At 38.4% G+C, this 23843-nt stretch overlaps 1 protein-coding gene across 3 annotated transcripts in view; it reads right to left on the bottom strand.

The window, feature by feature from the left end:
* Window positions 1–23843, bottom strand: part of LOC124803093 (melanoma inhibitory activity protein 2) — a 166598-nt gene that overhangs the window by 94502 nt on the left and 48253 nt on the right. For all 3 annotated transcript variants that reach the window (XR_007017204.1, XM_047264245.1, XM_047264246.1), the window contains exons 7-8: window positions 12969–13193; window positions 4600–4671 (exon numbers count right to left, since the gene is read on the bottom strand). Coding sequence is in view for 2 of the 3 variants with exons in the window: in XM_047264245.1 (XP_047120201.1) it covers window positions 4600–4671; window positions 12969–13193 (297 nt within the window). In the remaining variant the exon portion in view is untranslated. The remainder of the gene's footprint in view (window positions 1–4599; window positions 4672–12968; window positions 13194–23843) is intronic.

The following is a 23843-nucleotide window of genomic DNA, read 5'->3' as shown; positions in this document are numbered from 1 at the left end:
ACAATTCGTGCCCCCATCGTGCACATCTCGTGAATGAGTTCCTTCAGGATAATGACATCACTTGACTAGAGTGGCCAGCATGTTCTCCAGACATGAACCATATCGAACATGCCTGGGAGAGATTGAAAAGGGCTGTTTATGGACGATGTGACCCACCAACCACTCTGAGGGATCTAAGCTGAATCGCCATTGAGGATTGGGACAATCTGGACCAACAGTGCCTTGATGAACTTGTGGATAGTATGCCATAATGAATACAGGCATGCATCAATGCAAAATGATGAGTTACTGGGTATTAGAGGTACTGGTGTGTACAGCAATGTGGACCACCACCTCTGAAGGTCTCGCTGTATAGTGGTGGTACAACATGCAATGTGTGGTTTTCACGAGCAATAAAAAAGGTGGAAATGATGTTTATTTTAATCTGTATTCCAATTTTCTGTGCAGGTTCCGGAACACTGAGAACCGAGGTGATACAAAACTTTTTCTGATGTGTGAGTATGAATTACCTTGAAAACAATCTATTGACAAGAGGCATGAATTCAAAAAATATCATTGTTGTGACACACAAAGTAATGGGTGTTATTGACAGGAGCTCTCAAACTGATTCAATATTTCTAAATTTCCAGAAAGCTTTTGCTACCATACGTCACAAGCAACTTCTGATTGATTGTGTACCTATGGAGTATCGTCTCAGTTGTGCAACTGGATTCATGATTTCCTGTCAGAAAGGTCACAGTTCATAGTAACTGACAAAAAGTCATCAAGTAAAACAAAAGTGATCTGTGTTATTCATCAAGGATATGTTATAGACCCCTGCAGTCCTTAATCTATATAAACGATTTAGGAGACGATCTGAGCAGCCCTCTTAGATTGTTTGCAGATGATATTGTCATTTACTGTCTTGTAAAGTCATCAGAAGATCAAAATCAATTGCAAACTAATTTAGACAAGGTATCTGTATGGTGAGTAAAACAGCAATTGACACTAAACAATGGAAAGTGTGAGGTTATCAAATCTGTACTAAAAGGAATCAGATAAATTTCGGTTACACAACAAATTGCACAAATCTAAAGGTATCAATTCAACTAAACACCTATAGATTACAATTAAAGAGACTAAAATGAACAAGTTAAACTGGAACAATCACATGTTGTGGGAAAGGCCACAGAGTGCATTTTATTGGCAGAACACATTGAAAATGCAACAGGTTTACTAAATAGAATGCCTACAATATGCTTGTCTGTCCTCTTTTCAAGTTTTGCTGTGTGGTTTGGTATCCATACCAGATAGGACGGATGGAGGACACTAGAAAAGTTCAAAGAAGGGCAGCTTGTTTTGTATTATAGTGAAAGGACTGGGTGCGGGGTGGGGGGTGAGGGGTGAGGGGCAGTGGGGGGGGGGGGGGGGGGGCTGGGGAGACAGTGTCATGGACATGATATGCCAGTTAGGATGAAAAATATTAAAACAAAGGCATTTTCCATCGAGGGAAGATATTTTCATGAAAATTCAGTCACCAACTTTCTCTTCCAAACACAAAAATATTTTGATGACACTGATGTCGATAGTGAGAGATTATCATCACAATAAAATAGGAGGAATCAGACCTTGCATGGCAAGATTTAACAGTTTGTATATCTACCATCATTCTCAGACAGTGTACGAGAAAAACAGTCTGAAGGTAGTCTGATGAATCCTCTGCGAGGTACTTATGTGTCAACTGCTGAGTAGTCATGTAGATGAAGAATCAAGTGTTAGCACTGATTAAGTTATGCTGTGTGCAAAATTCTACCAGGTGGCTTCTTCTTTTGTTCCTTTCCTCCAGTCTGTGTCATATTACTATTTTTCCTTGTCTTCCTTTTCCTATTACTGAATTCCAGTCAATCAGCACAATTAAATCTTTGTTTTCCTTAATTTAATTTACTCATCATACACTCTTTCAATTTCATCATCATCTGTGGAGGTAGTTGACATATAAATTCATACTATTGTGATGCATGTTACCCTCTGGTCTATCTTGGCTATGATAAAGTGTTGACTATTCTGTTCATAGTAACTTACTCACATTTATATTTTCTACTTCATTATCAGACTTACTCTTGCATTACCCCTATCTTTTTTGTGTTGATAATGCCTGTACTGATATAACCAGAAGTTTTGTTCTTCTTGCCATCTCAATTCAGTAATTCTCACTATAATCCATTTTGTTTTTAAATTGACTAACCTACCCAACTAATTAAGGGATCTAACATCCCACTCTCCAGCCCACAGAGTGCCAGTCTTGTTTCTCCTAATGACAACATCCTGAGCAGTGCCCATCCAGAGATTCATATGGAGGACAATTTTACATCAGGAATATTTTACCAACAATGACAGGATCATCACTAAGCTGTACAGTGGAGCTGCATGCCTCATGGTTTCAGTTTCCTCCTTGTTTCAACCATTTGAGTACCAGTACAATAAAGCCACACTGGTTAATGTTGCAAAACCAGATCAATTATTCAGAATACTGCCCCTGTGACTCCTGAAAAGGCAGCTGCCCCTCTTCAGGAACCATGGATTAGTCTGGCCTCTGCACAGATACTTCTCCATTGTAGTTTCATGTGGTATGGCTATCTGTATGGTTGAGGTAAGGAAACCATGCGCACTCCAATTTCATGGGTGGCAGTAGGAGGTGGAAGAGGTGGGGAAAGGGGGGGGGGGGATGGATTTGCACATACAGTAATCAACAGAATCACGATTTCCACATGTGCAGATATGCAGAAAACTTTTCCAAAAGAATTAACAAGGATATTGTTATAAATCCCTTGCTTTCAGGAGTAAAATGCTTCAAATCTCCATCTGCCCATCCAGTTTTAAGTTTTCTCTGGTGGGGATGGTACGTTTGGATAGCACATGGCTAATTTCCTTACTCCTGCTTCTCTCATTCCAAGCTTGTGCTCCAATTCTAATGACCCTATTGTCAACTAGATGTTAAATCCTAGTAGTCCTCCTTTTGTACCACACCTGTAATTATAAATATTCATAAATTATCTTGGTACTACAGTGAAAACAATGACTATATTTATTGGTCTGAACAAGGTAAGAAATAACCAATTATTGCCTTGTCTGCTTGGCTGGTAACTCCATAGCCACATACCAAATTTTTAAGTTCCTTGATTTGCAGTCTCTGTAGTTGCTGTGTAATTATTTAAGGTACTTCAATCCATCTTTGCCACTATTTAAAATATGTATGTATTTTGTCATACAAGTTTTAATAGTTGCAAAAACTGATTTGAAATACCTTAACCAAAATAGTTCCTTATTCACTCCTCAAAGTGAACAAATACATATGTATTTACGCCCTACTGGTTACTAAAGCCCTTTTAATGTATGAAATACAGATGTATGATTAACAAATAGCATTTTCTCGAAAGAAATTACTTTATAGTTCTAAACATTTACTTTGACTTGTGTTATTACATATTAATCATTGGACAATTTATTACAAAATTCCATGTTGGGTGTTTGTAAGAATGTCTCTTGGCTGGCAAAGTTGAACTTCTTTAGGATTTGCCATCGATAATTTCTATTCAGCCAAGCTGCTATTAAAAATTCAATCGCACTGCCATTAACTTTCATCACCCAGCAATTTCCTAGTTTCTGCAGCTGAAAATCATTATGAACGTATTCACTGGGTTGCTATCTGTGATGGTTCTACCCAGGCAGCAATCTATTGCAGTGTACAGAAAAGCAATACTACAATGTCTACTAGGTGCAAAATATATTCACTACAGCACAGGTAGTCAACCTGTTTTATCATCATCCACTTTTGTACATCTGTTAATAGTAAAATTTTCTAATTGTCCACTTGTTCCACAGTAATAGTGATGTGTAAAGTAAGGAAGTAACTTTACTTTATAAAGCAGAGTTACAACAAGTTAAAGGACATAATAATAACTGCTTACCAAACATTTATGAAAACCTGTCACTTACCACCCACAATGAAAGTTGGAACACCCACTAGTAGGCAGTAGGGACCAAGTTGACTATCACCGCATTAGAGTGATGGAACTCTAAATCAATAACAATATTGCTTTGCATGCATGTATGAATGAACACAGACCAGCTGCCAGCCTATTGCTAAAATGACAGCACACTGAGAGCAAACTAGTCACAGGGTTCTCCCTCTCTTTCTGCTCTGAAAATTTCATGAAGTCAGATTTTGACTTACACGCTAGTCTAATAATGATGTTATAACATATATTACACTGCTGAGTACTACACTATCTTTATTTGCATCGAAGTGGATAGTGGCAACAAGCAGTAACAATTCATGGAATCAGAATACTGATGACTGTCCTTGTATCAGTCACATGTGTAGGTGACCACATAGCAACTTCTCTGTTCATGTAATAACATCACTGTTTGTTGGAAGCTGTAAGAGCATCAATGTTCCACAAAAGACTTCCGAAAATATCGATTTATCTCCCCCCCCCCCCCCCCCCCCCCCGCGCCCAGTTATTTTCAATAGTTTATTAAGTTCTATCTACACGTCACATGGATTATATTATTAATGTTATTGTTGTTATCAATGTTATCATTAATGTGTAATCTTACTTTCTGTAACTCCTCTTCTTGTACTGAGAGTTTTTCGGTTGCTGCAGCCAGTTCCTGTTGAAGATTTTCATTCTGGAAGACATCACATGACAGTTAAAAACTAAAATCACCACAATAGACAATCGCAATTTTACACAAAATGTATGAGGTCCAAGTCAATTATTAGAAAATTACAGATATTTTCCATATAAAAGTAGGCATACTTTTACTACAGTTGAAGTAATTAACTGACAAAGAAAACCATATAGTCCATTTAATAATAAAATATATAGGAGAAGACAGAACTTGTAGCTGAACCAACTCATGGTTCCAGGTAATAGCAGTTATGCAAAGGGTAACGGCACAATTCAACTCAATTAAGTTTGTGCTGAAATTACCTAATAATTGCCAATGCTATATTTCAATATATTTTTCTCCCTACAGCAAATCTGGTCTCATGCCTCTTCCTATACATGGATGAGCCAAAACATGAGGAGCGAAACATTATGAGAACGACCACCATTAAATTGAATGCTGCCTAATAGCACTGCTGGCTGGCAAGTGAAGTGGAAAGGGAAGTATACAAGCAAAGCACAGACTTAATGGAAAATCATTCTAGTGATGATATGGGTAACAAGTGGAAAAATCCACCGACATAAGTTACTTTGATACATGGCAAAATAAAAACAACAGAAAATTCAGGATAGAAAAACAATTATATGAAAAGGACAGACTGCCACTCATCACACAGAGGAGGCATTAAGTCACAAACAGGCACAATGAATAAGAATGTTGGAAATATTCAGATTCTGGACTAAGCCCTTCATCATCAGATGTAGAAGAAATATACACATTCACACAACAACTCAGACACACATGGCCACTGCCATCTCCAGGCGCTGAGGCAAATGACAAATGGTGAACACCTGGGTGTAAGCATCTCAAAAATAGTGAAGCTGATTGACTGTTTGCATGCTACTGTTGTGAGAACCAATGGACTGTGGTTGAAGAACAGCAAATCCATGACTGGGTGACAAGGTGTTGGACGTCCACACCCCATATCAGTGATTGTGGAGGTTGGAGACTTGCCCACTCTGTAATGCATGATAGGCAGCAACCTGTGGCAGATTTGATGACAGAGAACATTGCCGGTGCAGGCCCAAGTGTTTTGGAGCACACTGTTCAGTGCATATTGTTAAACATTGGGTTCCACAGCAGATGATCGCTGTGTGTTCCCATGTTGACCCAAATATTTAATCAATTATGATTGCAATGGGTACGAGATGATCAAGATAAACTGTGAATCAATAATGGAAATGTGCTGCATGGTCAGATGAATCACGTTTCTCGTTACACCAGGTTGATGGTTGAATCTGGATACATTGCCATCCAGGTGAATGCCTGCTTGGGGCAGTGTTATGCTTTGGGGAATGATATTGTGGGCTTTCATGTGATCTGTGGCTGTAATTGAGGGTATCAAGACAGCTATGAACTATGTGAACATTATGGTAGACTACTGCATTCCCTACATTTCTTCCCCAATGGCATCTACCTAGCAGGACAACTGTCTGTGTCACAGGTCCAGAATTGTGCTACAATGGTTTAAGGATCATGATAGCAAACTCATCTTGATTTCTTGATGACCAGATTTGACTGATCGGAACCTGATGGAAAGCATCTGGGACACTATCAAGCAGCAGCTCCAGGCCCACAGTCAACAGACCTGTAATTTACGGGAACTGCAGCAGGAGCTCTGCATATACATCAGATGCTATATACTTCTGGTAACCTACCTCAGACCTGTGGAGTTCATTCAGGCAGAATCAGTGTTGTATTGCATTACATAGGTGGATCAACACACTATTAAGGAGGAGATCAGAATGTTTCTGCTCATCATCCCTTTAACATGCTGTTACAACAATGTTTCGATCACATTTTTGGTAGGATGGAGCAATAGAAGTTACAGAAAAAAGATTCAATAATATATACACAATACTTATGAATGGAACAAGCAGGAAGTATTGATGGAGGCCATACACTTTCGTGCAAGAGTAATTTATGAAAGGAACTTTTTTCAAACAGATGTGAAAATGTAAAACATGTCAAAATTGTTTCCAGAATGAAATTTTCACTCTGAGGCAGAATGTACACTGATATGAAACTTCCTGGCAGATTAAAACTGTGTGCTGGAATGAGACTCGAACTTGGCACCTTTGTCTTTTGCGGTTAAGTGCTCTTTTAACTGAGCTACCCAAGTACGGCTCATGACTCGACCTTACAGCTTCACTTTTGTTAGTACTTCATCTCCTACCTTCCAAACTTCACAGAAATTATCCAGACAAGGTATTGGCAGAAGTAAAGCTGTGAGGATGGGTTGTGAATTGTGCTTGAGTAGCTCAGTTGGTAGAGCACTTGCCAATGAAAGGAAAATGTCCTGAGTTCAAGTCTTGGTCCAGTACATAGTTTTAATCTGCCAGGAAGTTTAATGCCCAACTTGTTGTTTGGTGATTCATGTAAAAGATTCCAGATTGCTCTGACCTCTGGTAGAGGAATAAATTGAGAGAGAATACCCACAAACAATAAAAAACCAGCAAATTACGAGAACAGAAACATGAAATATACTAACTATACTGTAGAGAGGAAAGTTAGATAATGCCATACAAGAGATAGTAAAGAACAACCTGGATGTAATTGGTATGTGTGAGGTGAGATGGAGAAGAAATAGTGTGATAAAAAGTGATGTATTTATGTTTTACTACTCGTAAGAGTTTAATTGATGAAAGGAGAAAATATAAAAATGCAGTAAGTGAAACAGGCAAAAAGGAATACAAACGTCTCAAAAATGAGATCGACAGGAAGTGCAAAATGGCTAAGCAGGGATGGCTAGAGGACAAATGTAAGGGTGTAGAGGCCTATCTCACTAGGGGTAAGATAGATACCGCCTACAGGAAAATTAAAGAGACCTTTGGAGATAAGAGAACGACTTGTATGAATATCAAGAGCTCAGATGGAAACCCAGTTCTAAGCAAAGAAGGGAAAGCAGAAAGGTGGAAGGAGTATATAGAGGGTCTATACAAGGGCGATGTACTTGAGGACAATATTATGGAAATGGAAGAGGATGTAGATGAAGATGAAATGGGAGATATGATACTGCGTGAAGAGTTTGACAGAGCACTGAAAGACCTGAGTCGAAACAAGGCCCCCGGAGTAGACAATATTCCATTGGAACTACTGACGGCCATGGGAGAGCCAGTCCTGACAAAACTCTACTATCTGGTGAGCAAGATGTATGAAACAGGAGAAATACCCTCAGACTTCAAGAAGAATATAATAATTCCAATCCCAAAGAAAGCAGGTGTTGACAGATGTGAAAATTACCGAACTATCAGCTTAATAAGTCACAGCTGCAAAATACTAACACGAATTCTTTACAGACGAATGGAAAAACTAGTAGAAGCCAACCTCGGGGAAGATCAGTTTGGATTCCGTAGAAACACTGGAACACGTGAGGCAATCCTGACCTTACGAGTTATCTTAGAAGAAAGATTAAGGAAAGGCAAACCTACGTTTCTAGCATTTGTAGACTTAGAGAAAGCTTTTGACAATGTTGACTGGAATACTCTCTTTCAAATTCTAAAGGTGGCAGGGGTAAAATACAGGGAGCGAAAGGCTATTTACAATTTGTACAGAAACCAGATGGCAGTTATAAGAGTCGAGGGACATGAAAGGGAAGCAGTGGTTGGGAAGGGAGTAAGACAGGGTTGTAGCCTCTCCCCGATGTTGTTCAATCTGTATATTGAGCAAGCAGTAAAGGAAACAAAAGAAAAATTCGGAGTAGGTATTAAAATTCATGGAGAAGAAATAAAAACTTTGAGGTTCGCCGATGACATTGTAATTCTGTCAGAGACAGCGAAGGACTTGCAAGAGCAGTTGAATGGAATGGACAGTGTCTTGAAAGGAGGATATAAGATGAACATCAACAAAAGCAAAACAAGGATAATGGAATGTAGTCTAATTAAGTCGGGTGATGCTGAGGGAATTAGATTAGGAAATGAGGCACTTAAAGTAGTAAAGGAGTTTTGCTATTTGGGGAGCAAAATAACTGATGATGGTCGAAGTAGAGAGGATATAAAATGTAGACTGGCAATGGCAAGGAAAGTGTTTCTGAAGAAGAGAAATTTGTTAACATCCAGTATTGATTTAAGTGTCAGAAAGTCATTTCTGAAAGTATTCGTATGGAGTGTAGCCATGTATGGAAGTGAAACATGGACGATAAATAGTTTGGACAAGAAGAGAATAGAAGCTTTCGAAATGTGGTGCTACAGAAGAATGCTGAAGATTAGATGGGTAGATCACATAACTAATGAGGAAGTATTGAATAGGATTGGGGAGAAGAGAAGTTTGTGGCACGACTTGACCAGAAGAAGGGATCGGTTGGTAGGACATGTTCTGAGGCATCAAGGGATCACCAATTTAGTATTGGAGGGCAGCGTGGAGGGTAAAAATCGTAGAGGGAGACCAAGAGATGAATACGCTAAGCAGATTCAGAAGGATGTAGGTTGCAGTAGGTACTGGGAGATGAAAAAGCTTGCACAGGATAGAGTAGCATGGAGAGCTGCATCAAACCAGTCTCAGGACTGAAGACCACAACAACAACAACAAGAGGAAAAACGTTGAGAAAATGGAGAGAGAATATTGTTTGGATGGAAAAAAAGTGGAACATGTAGACAGATGGCAGATTCATATAAGACCTCACGAAAGTCAAAAGATGTGGTATTCATACAGGTACACATGAAAACCATCCACAGTAAAGATGAGGAGACAAAAGAAAACTATGAAAAGATAAAATATTTTTCCCATAAGAAATGCCTGCATAACTGCTATGGGGAATTGGAATGCTGTGGTGGGTGAAAGGAATGGAAGGAGATATAGTAAGACACTATGGACTATGAACAAGCAATGATATGAGGCGAAAGACTAATTATTTTTGCAAAAGAAACTCGTTAGCTGTTGGCAACATGTTGTTTCAGAACCACAAAATGAAATGATATAAATGAGATTCTAGTCTAAATGGATAGAGGTACCTATATGACTACATACGAGGTGTGATAAAGTTATGGGGATTTTTGTTTTTCTTAAAGAATCTTTATTTATTCATCAACTTTGTCCCCTTCAAAGTAGTTGCCCCAGATATAATACACTTGTGCCAATACTTTTTACAATCTTGGAAGCACTTCTGGAAGTCACTTTTCGATATAGTGTTCAGCTCCTTCAGTGATTCTGTTTTTACACATCGATGGTGGCAAAATGACATCCTTTCATGTTTCTCTTCAGCCTCAGGAATAGAAAGAAATCACAGGGGGCCATGTCCAGGGAATATGGTGGCTAAGGCAACATAACAGTTTTGTTTTTTGCCAAAATCATGAACAAGTATCGAGGTGTAAGCAGGAACATTATTGTGATGCAATTTGCCCAAGTGGTTTGGCCACAATTCTGGTCATTTTCTTCAGATTTCTTCTCACAAATGCGACTTCCAGATAGTATTCCTTACTGATCGTATGGTCATAAGGCAGGAACTCATGATGGAATATCCCATAGTAATCAAAGCAAACTGTGAGAAGAACCTTCATATGTGACTGTAATTGTTGAATATTTTTCAGTCTTAGCTCTTCAGGAAGTTTCCATTGGGATAATTGGGCCTCGGTTTCGACATCGTATCTCTACACCAACATTTCGTCACCTGTTAGAAGTTCTGAATTGTTGTCAATTTTGTTCAGCAATTCCTGAGCAACGTCTATACGATGCTGTTTCGGTTGAAATTCAACAATTTTCACACAAACTTTCCTGCTACACATTTTATGCTTTAAACATCCAAAATTGCTTGTTATGGGCAAACCTCTCTGATGGTGATTCAATGATTTTCCAGAACCATTTTCTTCATCATCAGTAACTGATGTGCTAGGGCAACCAGGGCAGTTGTCGTCTTCAATGTTTTCTTGACCCTCTATGAAATGTTTATACCACCAGTAAACTCGTATCTTACTCATAGCAGACTGGTCAAAAGCCACAATCAACATTTCAAATGTGGTGCTGCACTTTACTCCATTTTCAAGCAAAATTTAATGCAAATTCTTTGCCTGGTCATAGGGGAAATACAAGTAAAGATGCAAAAAGTATGGGGAGGAAAAGGGCAGTCTCATGGCAGCTGCAACATATGTTGCAGAAAACAAAGTCTGAAGTCACCAGGAATGAATGGGTAACAGAATACATGTTGAAAATGATGGAAGAGCAAAGGAAATGGAAGAAATACAGAAGGAAAAATGACACAGGAAACTGAATAATGAATTAAGGAGAAAAATAAAACATGCAAGAGAAAAATGGATGAAATGAAAATGTTAGGAAACAGAGAAAAAGTGAATGTATGAAATGATGTACATATAAGCTATGGAGATATGAACAGGATGTTTAATAGGGAAATTGAAAGAAAGGAAGAAACAGCAACCCAAGAGCCATAAGATGCGTTAAATGGATGGCAAGAATATATACTGTGTCTTTATGAGATGGATCAAAGCTCAAGCAACATAAAGACAGCCAGATGACGAAAAAGGATGAAGCGCAAAAAACAATGAATAAGATGCGGGAATTGATTTACCAGCAGAAGTGATGAATAGCTTGGGAGACAGAGGAAGAGGAGGGAGGGGGGGGGGGCAAGTGGGAGTGGGGAGGGGAGGGAGGGAGGGAGGAGGGAGGGGGGGGGGAGGGAGGGAGGGAGGGAGAGAGAGAGAGACCACTTTTGTAGTGAGATGTACAAAATACGAGAATAGGCAGAGGATTCTATCATAACAGTAATGACACCAATAGAAAAAGGAAGAATACTGACAAGTGTGAAGGACATAGGACTATTAATTTAATTTCTCATGCAGTTAAAATACAAAGTATTACTGAGAGTGGAGAGCAGAAGGTTTTATGCAAATACTAGTTGCTTCATTGCAGAACAGTTTTGGGATTAGAAAGTGTAAAGGAACAAGAGATGCAGATGGGTTCAGCTGGAAAAAAAAGTGGAGTTTGTGTAGGAGAAAAGAGAATAGCATGTATACTATACAATTTGCAGATGATATGGTGTTACTAGCAGGAAATGAAAGAAGAGCAAACATATGTGGACAGATCTGAATGAGTCCTGGCAAAAAATGTGATATGGTGTTCAATAAGGAAAAGAAACAATATGCGTAGTGATTGGCAAAGGAGATAAAATTAAAATAGAACAAATTAAAATCAGCCAAGTGACAGATTTCAAATATCTAGGAAGGATAATAACAGAAGATCTATGGTGCCAATAGTAGGTCAAAGCTCAAATTGGGGTAGTTAAGGAAGTTTTCAACAGGAAGATGAACTTCTTGTATGGAAAGCTAGATAACGAGCTCACAAAAAGTCTAGCTAAATATTTTGTTTCAGGAGTGTGGCACACTATGCAGCTGGAAACTTGAAACATAGATAATAAGTAAAGAGGACAGAAGATGGTTGCAAGCATTTGAGATGTGGGTTTGGAAGAGGATGTGAAGGATTAGTTGGTAACAGTGTGTCTAATAAAGAAGTGCTGGAAAGAATAGGGGAGAGGAGATCAATATTGGAAGCTTTGAGAAAAAGAACAAACAACTGACTTCGTCAAATGTTGCTATGGGACTGTCTACTAGTGAGTCCATTAAAAGGATTGGTGTGTTGGAGAAGAATGAAAGGACGAAAAAAATACAAGATGGTGGATCGCATTAACAGAAGTGAAAGCTTTGTGGAAGAGAGCAGCAGAAGACAGGAGGACTAATACATTTGAAACTACGAACTGTAGTCTTTGGTCGCCCTCTACAATTTACATCCCCTTCCTCTACACTTCTCTCCATTACAAAATTAATTATTCTTTGATTCCTCAGAATGTGTGTTATCAACTCAAACATTCTTTTAGTCACCCTATGGCATAAAGTTTGTTTCTCTCCAATTCGATTCAGTTCCTCTACATTGGTGATACAATCTACCATTATAATCTTCAGTATTCTTCTGTAACATTAGTGTTCTTATACAACACAGTATATTGCTCCTTCTCTCGTTTCACTTTCATTTATGAAGACATTAAAGACAAATATTTTGAGAAGACACATCGTAACACTTAAATTTATATGCAGTGTTAATACATCTCTATTTCAAATACAAAACACACTTATTGCTACTACAAGTCTGCATTCTATGTCTGCTTTGTTTTTGCCAATGTCAGTTACAGCAAAAGTCATCTACTACTATTAGTGTCTTTAACTACCCTAACATTTCCTATAGCACATGTTAGCTAACTTTAATAAAGTTGTTTTCACAGTAATATGCAGTTTAACATGGAAGCATACTCTTACCTCTTGGCTTTTGATGCTGAGATTATTATTCATTTCAGTGATAGTGTGTTGTTGAGCATCAAGTTGCTTTTGTAAATGCTCCACACTTTTCACCAATGTTTCTGAGCCATGTTGAGTGGAGAGGAAATCTGACAGCATCCGGTTCAGTTCAAGACCAGCTTCTGTTGCAGCTTCCAGCTCCTTCTCCAGAGAAGCCACCTGCTCCTCCAGTTCAGTTCGTGCAGCCTAAACAACATTTCAAAATATTCTACAGAGGAATGAGTGACATATTTACAGCTGATTGTGATTAAGGAGCAATCATTAGTATTCAGATATGGTTAGAACTGAAGAACAATAAGTAAGTTCATGTTACAAAACACTTTGAACATACATGTATACACAGTGCTTTGTTAGTGAGGTTCCCACTGGTACCCAATACTGGTATCTATGAAGGGGGATTTGGGGGAGGGGGGGGGGGTGACATCAGAACCACAGGTTTCGAGATGTGGTAAGATAGAAGTTTTGCTGCAGGTGAAGCAATGTAAAATTATGACTGCTTGGTGTGAGACTAGACTTACTTTATCTAGACGTACACAGTGGCAGGCAAGGCAGTTGGTTGTGGCCAGCTGATCCATCTTCCCCTTTCAGCCTGGTTCACCACTCTGTGCATGTTCCACTACACTACTGCCAACCACCATATGCCACTTCAGTCAGTTTTTTAGATTGGACTCAGGCTGGTGTGTCAAGTGTCCATACTACCTGCCACGATTCTGGTGTGTTTGCTCAGCTGGTGTGCTTGCTCAGATCTCTCAAGTAATATTTTAAACTCAAAGTGCGCAAAGCTTTTGCTCACCATGTATAACGGATACAATTATTATTTATTTCAGCAAAAAACCCAAGAACTTAGACGAAGCTGAAAAATGCCTGCCACCACCAATGTAAACAGTTTAATCGGTTTCACCATTACCTGCTTCAGCCAGTGTCACTATCTTCTTCTATTCATGACACCAAAGATGATGATAAACAGTGGTCACACTGTTGGACTTTTGAACAGAAGAGCAAGTTTTGTAAAAAATAAAAATGGTTTATTGTAAACAACAAGAAACTGGGCAGTGAGGCTTGCCGAAAAGTCGTATCTTTGGGTGGTGTTGGGGGAGGGGGGCTTGGGGAAACAGCAATGGATTGCATGTGATATGACTAGTTTTGGGGAAACTCGACACCAGCAACAAATAGCATTGAGAAAAAAAGATATTTGATCACAAAGACTGTGCTGTTCACTGAAGCAACCATAAAAATTTTAGCAGAGTTCCAAAAAGAAATACTGGAAAATGTTTGTTTGATGAGCATATCAGAAGAAAAAGAAGTTACATCAAGAATTTTTCACACTGCCTGTAAGATTGCAAAAGAAAACCAATCTTTTAATAACTTTGAAGCAGAAATCAATGTGCAAATGCTCAATGGATTAAATATGGGCCGAATTCTCCATTCCAATAAAGCATGTGTGAATATCAGTAACCATATCAATCTTTAGTTTTCAGAAATGGTTAGGATAGAAGAAAAATAAGTAATTCATGTTATAAACACAGTGTTTCATTAGTGATGGTACCCACTGGTAACCCCATACCTCTGTAAATGCTCCACACACTTCACCAAGGTTTCCGAAGCACTATTCTGGTGCGTTTGCTCAGTTCTCTGATTTTGAATGTTTGAGTTTGCCTTTCAAGACTGAGTACAGATCCCACATAAATTTACTTTTCGATTAGTTGAACTCTGAAGTGAGACATCTCATCATTTTTTATTCTGTGACTCAATGTCTTGAAGGCTACAAATTAGATGAAACATTTTAGAAAGTAGATTAATTTCTGTGATGTATGACTGAGCAGCAGTGACAACTGGACTCTTTTTAAATACAAGTTTCTGCCTGTTATTGTTTGATATCACTGTAATCGCAGGCTTGAACTATGTGTAAGTGACATAATAAAGAAAATTACAAGTTTCAACTCATTTAAAGCAGTAATTGAAACACTTTATGGTTTACACCACGCCTCATCAAAGAACAGCCTAGAGATGCACTTGTTTGCAGATGAACTTCTTGTTCAATTGTTGAAAATTTGAAGAGTGTTGGACACAAGACAGGTAGTGTCCAGTTTTCAAATAATTTCAGCTAACCATTTTGCAGCAGCTAATGAAGACCCAACATGTGATGCTTTGGACAGATGCAAGTATGAAGGCTTACTTTGGAAATTGACATCTATGTAATTTTTTTTCTATTTGGCATTGATGAATTTTCAGAAGTTTGCGAGGAACTGCAAGATGTAGACTTATATCAGTCTAATAAATGCAGGATGTACATAAAGTCCGGGAAAACTTTCAATTATTTATTGCACAAGAACTAAACATTGTACAGATGTCATAAATATTGCATTTTGAAGAACGAACTCTGAATGTTTTTTCTACAAACATTCGATATGCGAACCATGAGTGACCTGGCAGACTGTGGCAGTCACTTTCCGTATTCTCTCCCGGAGCTCTGCTACATCACATGATAGAGGCGGTACATAAACCTGATCTTTAATGTGTCCCCACAGAAAAAAGTCACACGGAATGAGACTAGATGATCAGGGAGGCCATTTCATGAAACAACTGTCCCCTTCTGTAGCACGCCCAATCCATCGATGCGCCAGCTCTGTGTTAAGGTACCCACGAACTTCACGATGAAAATGGGGTGGAGCCCCATCCTGCAGCAAGATGTATGGAGAGTCCGACTGCATTTGAGGCATCAGCCATTGCTGCAACATGTCCAAGTAGGAATATCCAGTGACAGTGCTCTCGGCAAAGAAGAATGGACTGCGCAGTTTTCGACGCGACACAGCACAAAAAACATTTACCTTTGGGGAATCACGCTCAAATTTAATGCATTTGTGTGGATGCTTTGTACCCTATATTCGACAATTATGCCTGTTCACTTTTCCATTAGTGTGAAAAGCGGCTTCGTTGCTAAAAATTAAGCGATCAACAATGCCATCCTCATTTAATTGTTACAACTGCAAACGAAACTCAAAACGCTTGTCTTCTGTCATTGTCATTGAGCTTCTGCAAAAAATAAAAAGATTTATGGGAATCAAACTGTATGAAAAAACTAAAGAACAGCCCATTAATGTAAAAAAAAAAGAAAAACTGCAACCACTCACTTTTTTGAATAATTGTTTATTATTCCATGAACCAGTTTTCAAACGTTTCAGGTTCATCTTCATACGAGTTAGATCACTATTTGTAGCATAATGCTGGGTGCTGTGACAAGAAGATGGAACATGCTTTAATGTATCACCATGACTATTGTTTATCTGTCGATATGGATGCAAAATTTAGTTTACTACTAACTGCAACAGTATGGGGACTTTTTTGCATTAGTGTATATCTGTCTGCTTCCATTTTGATGGCCAGTTGGTACATCACTTCACATGCTTTTATACAATCTGTATTCATTTACAATGTGACAGTGAAACTTTTCCAGCATCCAGCATGTGCTATACAACTGTAGCTTGCAACAAAGATCTTGACAAAAAGATATGGCATTGGCCTAATTTTCACAGAGATGTAACTAGTTTTTGCTTACATGTATTAAAGTCCATATGAAGGCAAGTATTTTAATCCGACTGGTGATAACATGAGAGCACAAAATAAAATAAAATACATAAAATGTTAAGTGATCTGATGTCTTACTTCTATTTGTATATTAATGTATAATACAGTCAATTTATGAAAAAATATTTTAATCAAGATTGGCATTAACATGAATGCCCAGGAATAAAATAATAAAGAGTTATAGTATTTTAAATGAGATACAGATGTTTGTATGACCATGACCTTTATATTTAAACTTAAAACAATAACAAACTTTCCAAATGAACTGCTGATTTATTTCTTTTCTTACCTTAACATGATCTGGAATAATAGTAAGAGTAGATTCTGTTTATTTTAGGTAAAGGTAATATGTATAAACAACTAAATCCATTTGTATAACAGTACATTTTATATTTAAAACCAAAAACGAAAGTTCAAATGAACTGTTGACTTACTCTGTACTTATTTAACTACAATGGTGTCAATGTAAATATTCTACCACAGAACAAATCTGTAGTATCTTTTTAAATGGTAAAGCCTCCTACTGCTAACTTAAATCAGTACTTTTATACATATTACCTCTAGCTGAAACAAACAGAATCAGCCTTTAATAATATCCCAGATCATGTTAATGCGAGAACAGAAATAAGTCAACAGGTCATTTCAACTTTTGTTCTTGGTTTTAAATATAAAATGCATGGTCATTCAAATGACTTTAGTTCATTACATACACTATAACTTTTATACATATTACCTTTACCTAAAATACACGGAATCTACTCTTACTAATATTCCAGATCATGTTAATGTAAGAACAGAAATAAGTCAGTATGTCATTTGAAAGGTTTTTTTATTGCTTTAAATTTAAATATAAAGGTCATGATCATACACACATCAAAAAAAGTTTTGCATCACCTCGGTCTCAAGAGTTCCGGAACCTGTACAGAATATTGGAATACAGATCAACATAAACATCATTTCCACCCTTTTTACTGCTCATGAAAACCACACATTGCATGTTGCACCATCATACAGCGAGACCATCAGAGGTGGCGGCCCAGACTGCCGTACACACCGGTACCTCTAATACCCAGTATCACGTCCTCTTACAGTGATGCATGCATGTATTCGTCGTGGCATACTATCTACAAGTTCATCAAGGTCCAGATTGTCCCACTCCTCAATGGTGATTCAGCATAGAGCCCTCAGAGTGGTGGGTGGGTCACGTTGCCCATAAACAGCCCTTTTCAATCTACTGCAGGCATGTTCAATAAAGTTCATGTCTGGAGAACATACTGACCACTCTAGTTGAGCAATGTCGTTATTCTGAAGGAAGTCATTCACAAGATGTGCATGATGGGGGCGCAAATTGTTGTCCATGATGACGAATGACTCACCAATATGCTGCCGATATTGTTGCACTATCGGTTGGAGGATAGCACTCATGTATCATACAGCTGTTACAGCGCCATCCACGACCACCAGCGGCGTACGTCGGCCCCACATAATGCCACCCCAAAACAGCAGGTAACCTCCACATTTCTGCACTCGCTGGATAGTGTGTCTAAGGTGTTCAGCCTGACCTGGTTGCCTCCAAACACGTCTCAGATGATTGTCTGGTTGAAGGCATTGGCGAAACTCATCGGTGAAGAGAACATGATGCCAATTCTGAGCGGTCCATTCGGCATGTTGTTGGGTCCATCTATACCGTGCTGCATGGTGTTGTGATTGCAAAGATGGACCTCGCCAAGGACGTCGGGAGTCAAATTGCACATCATGCAGCCTATTGCACACAGTTTGAGTCGTAACAGAACATCCTGTGGCTGCACGAAAAGCATTACTCAACATGGTGGCACTGCTGTCAGGGTTCCTCAGAGCCATAATCTGTAATCATCCATTGCAGTAGTAGCCCTTGGGCGGCCTGAGCGAGGCGTGTCATCGGCAGGTCCTGTCTCTCTGTATCTCCTCCATGTCAGAACAATATCACTTTGGTTCACTCTGAGACACCTGGACATTTCTCTTGTTGAGAGCCCTTCATGGCACAAAGTAACAATGCGGACACAATCGAACCGCGGTACTGACCGTCTAGGCATGGTTGAATTACAGGCAACATGAGCTGTGTACCACCTTCCCCCTTCCTGGTGGAATGACTGGAACTGATCGGCTGTCAAACTCCCTCTGCTAACAGGCGCTGCTCATGCATGGTTGTTTACATTTTTTGGGCGGGTTTAGTGACATCTCTGAACAGTGAAAGAGACTGTGCCTGTGATACAATATCCACAGTCAATGTCTATCTTCAGGAGTTCTGGGAACCAGGGTGACGCAAAACTTTTTTTTTTCGATGTGTGTACAAACAGCTATACCTCATTGCAAATAACGTAACTCTGTATTACTTTATTCCTGGGCATTCATGTTAATGCCAATCTTGATTACAATATTTGCTCATTAACTGACTATATTATAAGTTAATATATGAATAGAAATAAGACATCAAATCACTTGACATTTTATTTATATTATTTTATTTTGTGCTCTCTAGTTATCGGCAGTCTGACTAAAATATTTGCCCTTATATCGACATTAATACATGCAAACAAGAACAAATTACATCTCTGAACAAAGTAGAACTATCTTTTTGTCAGGATCTTTGCTACATGAAACAGTTGTATAGCACATGCTGGATGCTGGCGAAGTTTCAGTCACAATGTAAATGAATAGAGATTGTACAAAAGCATGTGAAGTGATGTACCAACTGGCCATCAAAATGGAAGCAGACAGATGGACATTAACAGAAAAAAAGCTGCCCATACTGTTGCAGTTAGTACAAAACTGAATTTTGTATCCATATCAACAGATAAACAATACATTAAAGCATGTTCCACTTCTTGTCAGTGAGCCCCAGCTTATGCTTGAAATAGTTTTGTAACGTCCAGAAAACCGTTTGAATATGAAACTGAAAAGGTGTGAAAACTGATTCATGGAATAATAAATAACTATTCAAAAAAGTAAGTGGTTGTAGTTTTATGTGTTTACATTGAATTAATAGTCACGGGTTGTAAAATGCGTATAATGGATAAGCTTAAACTGCCTATTAATCCTGAAGACTTTTATGAGAACCTTTTACAAGCAACAGAAAAGAGAACGCTGAGCGGGGGAAGATGCAGCTTTGGTCGATTCAGCCTGTATAGTTGACACAAGCACTTGGCGCGAAGACATTAAAGATTACTTTTGGGGAAAAAGAGGTTGAGTCAGTTGCAGTTTGCTTTGAGCTGAACAAACACGATACAATTAAAGCATTTTGTATGTTTTTGACTATTGTGAGATCTTTGATGGAATTGTGAAAACAAAACGAAGTATCTCATGAATTTTCTCCTGTTGACAACTATCATCAAGACAATTGCATAGCCATCTAGTGAGCCTAACAGAGGGTTTTCCCAAATGAATCTGATCATTACTGATAGTAGAGCCTCTCTGTTAATAAAAACTGTTTCTTCAGTACTCTTTCTGAATTGGAATCGTCCACTACCAACTTGTTCTGACCCTTCACAGTAGACGGAATCTTGGCTGTTCTTGGGTGACACTCCATTATAGACATCCACAGTACGGGAGGGGGCAGGGAGGGGGGGGGGGGGGGGGGAGGGATGTGCAATGAAAATCTTTAAACTTTGAACAGTTTTATAAATGTAGGTACAAACATTTAAGTTTTGTTTTCATTTTACAACATCTTAATATTTTAGATTTGTGGGTGTTCATCCTACTATAATTTCTGTTTTGTAAATAATCGTTATCTGAGAAATATTAACTTAATTAATAAAACATATGATAAAAGATTGTTGGTGCACATGGAAGTTTTATTTCTTTTTATGCTGTATTCACACTTTTGAAATGCTCAGAAAGAAGAAGAAGAAGAAGAAGAAGAAGAAGAAGGAGTTAAAATAACCTTTTATTAAGTCTCAATCTAACCCCCCCCCCCCCCCCCCCGACAGTCACAGTATCAGAACCTCTTTCTTATAAATCAAGCTCTGGGTATACACAAACACAGAAGGCCATAATCACGCAGGCTGTTAGAGATGGTGAAAAGTAGCTAACGTTTTAAATGTAACCATTCTGTTGGGAATTAAAAAGTAAAATAAAGAAAAGTAATTGCACAGAGTCCAATATGAAAGTAAGTTTCCCAGAATACGATTATAAGGAATAAAAGTTTGCGTATTACTTTTGTGGCAGACTTAATATTTCAAAATATCACAATATATTCATTACTACTAAAATCTACCTAACGTAAATGTCACTGTAGTATTTGTTTGCACCTACCCGGATAGCTGGAGGTTAAAGAGCTGCTTCCATGGCAGGGAGGTGCGCTGAGCATGGACTGAATCTGACCGTTAGATTAATGATGAGGGTTGGTGCACCAGCCCGCCTTGATGTGATTGTTAGGCAGTTTCCTACATCCGACTAGGTGAATACTGGGCTAGTGCCCAAGTCCCGCCTTTGTCACATGATTTGCAAACATTTAGAAAACTGTCACTCACTTTCATATGAACTGTACTACTTGCAGACACTTGGGGTACACACATTCTGTCCCAGGGGTAAAAATGCACTGACAGGAAAGGATCTGACCACCCCTTAAATTAACCATGCAAAATCTGTCCATACCCATGCTGAACCTGCACCAATGCAAGACAAAGGGACAAGAAAAAGAAGCTTGATATTTGTCTGCGTATGGAACCATACATGCCTAACACACAAAAACTAAATAAATTTCAAGGATATGGTACGACTTGACGCACAATTTTCAGAATGTAAAAACATTTGTATTGCTGACAGCTAAAATTTATAGCAGATCTCCTGAAACACTGGTAGCTGTCCATCGTAGTACCAGCAAAGAAGACACTCTACATTAAAATATGATGTACAATGGGGCATACATTTGATAAGGATGTAGTCCTCTCATATGCAAAGATAGCTGTGAATTATAGGGCAATAGTATTGTTCAAACCTCTCTAAGGTTCTTGTAACATGTTCCACCATAAAGAAGCACTGTACAAACACCAAAGTGAAAATCGGCGTAGAAACAAATTACTCTGCAAACCTGCGGTAGTAAACTGTAAGTCGTAAAAGCAACAGCACTGGCAGTTCGCTATTCTGCTTGTAAGTAAGTCTCCTGTCAGTCAGAAATCTGCCCAAGCTAAGCAAGTCAATGTTGTACTCAAACTTGAGACTTATAGCCAGCTGTCAGAAACTACCTCCCACAGATAATATCTACCATCTGCCTAGAATTATTGCAACAATAATTTGAAAGGAGGCACCTGCCTCAAAAAAGATACTGAAATGCTCCATGTCTGAACATAACCAATTATATGACACTGAAATAGCTACTGAAGAGCTAAAATCAAGAAATAGTTCTCTCAGAGCAACCAAAGACTATGAACACAAAATCCAATTTAAAATATCTTAAAAAGAGGATATCCAGCACTGCCTAACTTGTGATGCAATCCAGACAATTCAACATGTGTATTCACACCCTGACTCTCAGCTTTGAGAGCCTCATGTCTGCAACTCCTAACATAATGGATGTCAACCACTTCTGGGTTAAGCTAAGCACCATAAATATACTTATCCATTTTATAATGATAATTTTTAGTCGTTTACTTTAAACTATAATCTGATACTTGAAACATGAGCCAAAGACAGGCTGATAGCAAATTTTGAATCTAGTTGCTACTTTCCATATTTTTGTTTGGAAGACATGCACTATAATTAAATGGTTTGCTTTATTGGTTGCATTTAGTCACTTATAATAACTTTTCCCCTCCAATATGCATTAGTTTTCAATGTAACGGTAATGTACATAGCGATATGACTGTTTGTACACTGCTTATCTGCACAAGCTTCTTTGGTTGTTGTAAACACAACCCTCAGTTCCAATACAGCTGGCTACCAAACAGAAAGACCTCTTCTTGCTTTGATCTTGAATGTTTAGGATATCCAAGATAACTCCTTACGATTTTGAATAATTCTTTCTGCAAGGTGTGTTTCCTGTACTGAATGAAGAATACAGAGTGTTTAAGTAAAGGAAAAATTACTGACTGCAATGACTTCTCACTAGTGTCGACATTTGACTACAGTTTACTTCTACAGTTGTTTGATATCCTTCTGACTCACAATTATCAAAGGAATTTTTTGTTCACATTGAACCAATGTTCCTCATAGCTAACCAGTTTGATGAAAACGAGAGAAATGATATACTAAAGTTAAGTTGCTACACTGTTCTGAAAAACATTGTTTTTAGTATACAATGCGAGTTTTGCTACTTTAATATCTTGTATTTTTGTTCCAAAGGGAATTTTGGGGTTCTATGACTTCAGTCTGGACCATTACCTGAGCAATTAAGTCATGACTGCAGGGAAAATATCTTGTCTAGACTGCCTTCTCTTATCTTCCAAAGACAGTACTGCCTTTACATGCCATGTTACTATGGATGAATTTAAGACAATGGAAATGTCAGAATGTACTTAAAATAAATGGCTATACTTCAAGGAGAATAATATCTGTCAATGGAAAGTCCAGGGTGTCATAATGATAATATTATGAAAAGGATACATTGCTGCTCACTATATAGTGGAGATGCTGAGTCACACACAGGTACAACAAAAAGACTGCTATACAAGTAAGCTTTCAGCCAAAAGGCCGTCTTCTGAATTAGATCACACACACACACACACACACACACACACACACACACACACACACACACACACACACACACACACGAGACCGCTGTCTCTAGTTACCGAGCACATACTCTAAGTCTGGCCTCGTCATCCAGTGACATTAGTCATGTGTTTGCATGTGTGTATGTGTGTGTGTGTGTGTGTGTGTGTGTGTGTGTGTGTGTGTGTGTGTGTAATTCAGTAGAAGGCCTTTTGGGCTAAAGCTTACTTGTTTAGCAGTTTTTGCCTGGAAGCAGCTCAACCTTAATGTTGAATACTATCTCCCTTATAGGACTCATGTAACATAGGCCTATTGTAAAGTAATACAGTATTATCAGTCTTAGCAGCTTGAGATCAGTCTTTTTACTTTAAATACCACACTTTTGTGAGTCATTTAAGTTTTCATCATTATGCAGGTGTGCTGGCTCTATATCTATTACATTACAACCCATCACAACACTTACGCTGAAATCAAACGTTGAATGTAGCTCAATTTTACCAGTGTAGTTTTCAAGTTTCTTATTCTTCAATAACATAGTTATTTGATGAGTTACTGCTGTTC

Source organism: Schistocerca piceifrons, chromosome 6, assembly GCF_021461385.2.
Source record: "Schistocerca piceifrons isolate TAMUIC-IGC-003096 chromosome 6, iqSchPice1.1, whole genome shotgun sequence".
In the NCBI taxonomy this organism is placed as follows: Eukaryota; Metazoa; Arthropoda; class Insecta; order Orthoptera; family Acrididae; genus Schistocerca; species Schistocerca piceifrons.
Note: the sequence above shows the minus strand (reverse complement) of the source record. Positions and strands in the feature narration are given on the sequence as shown.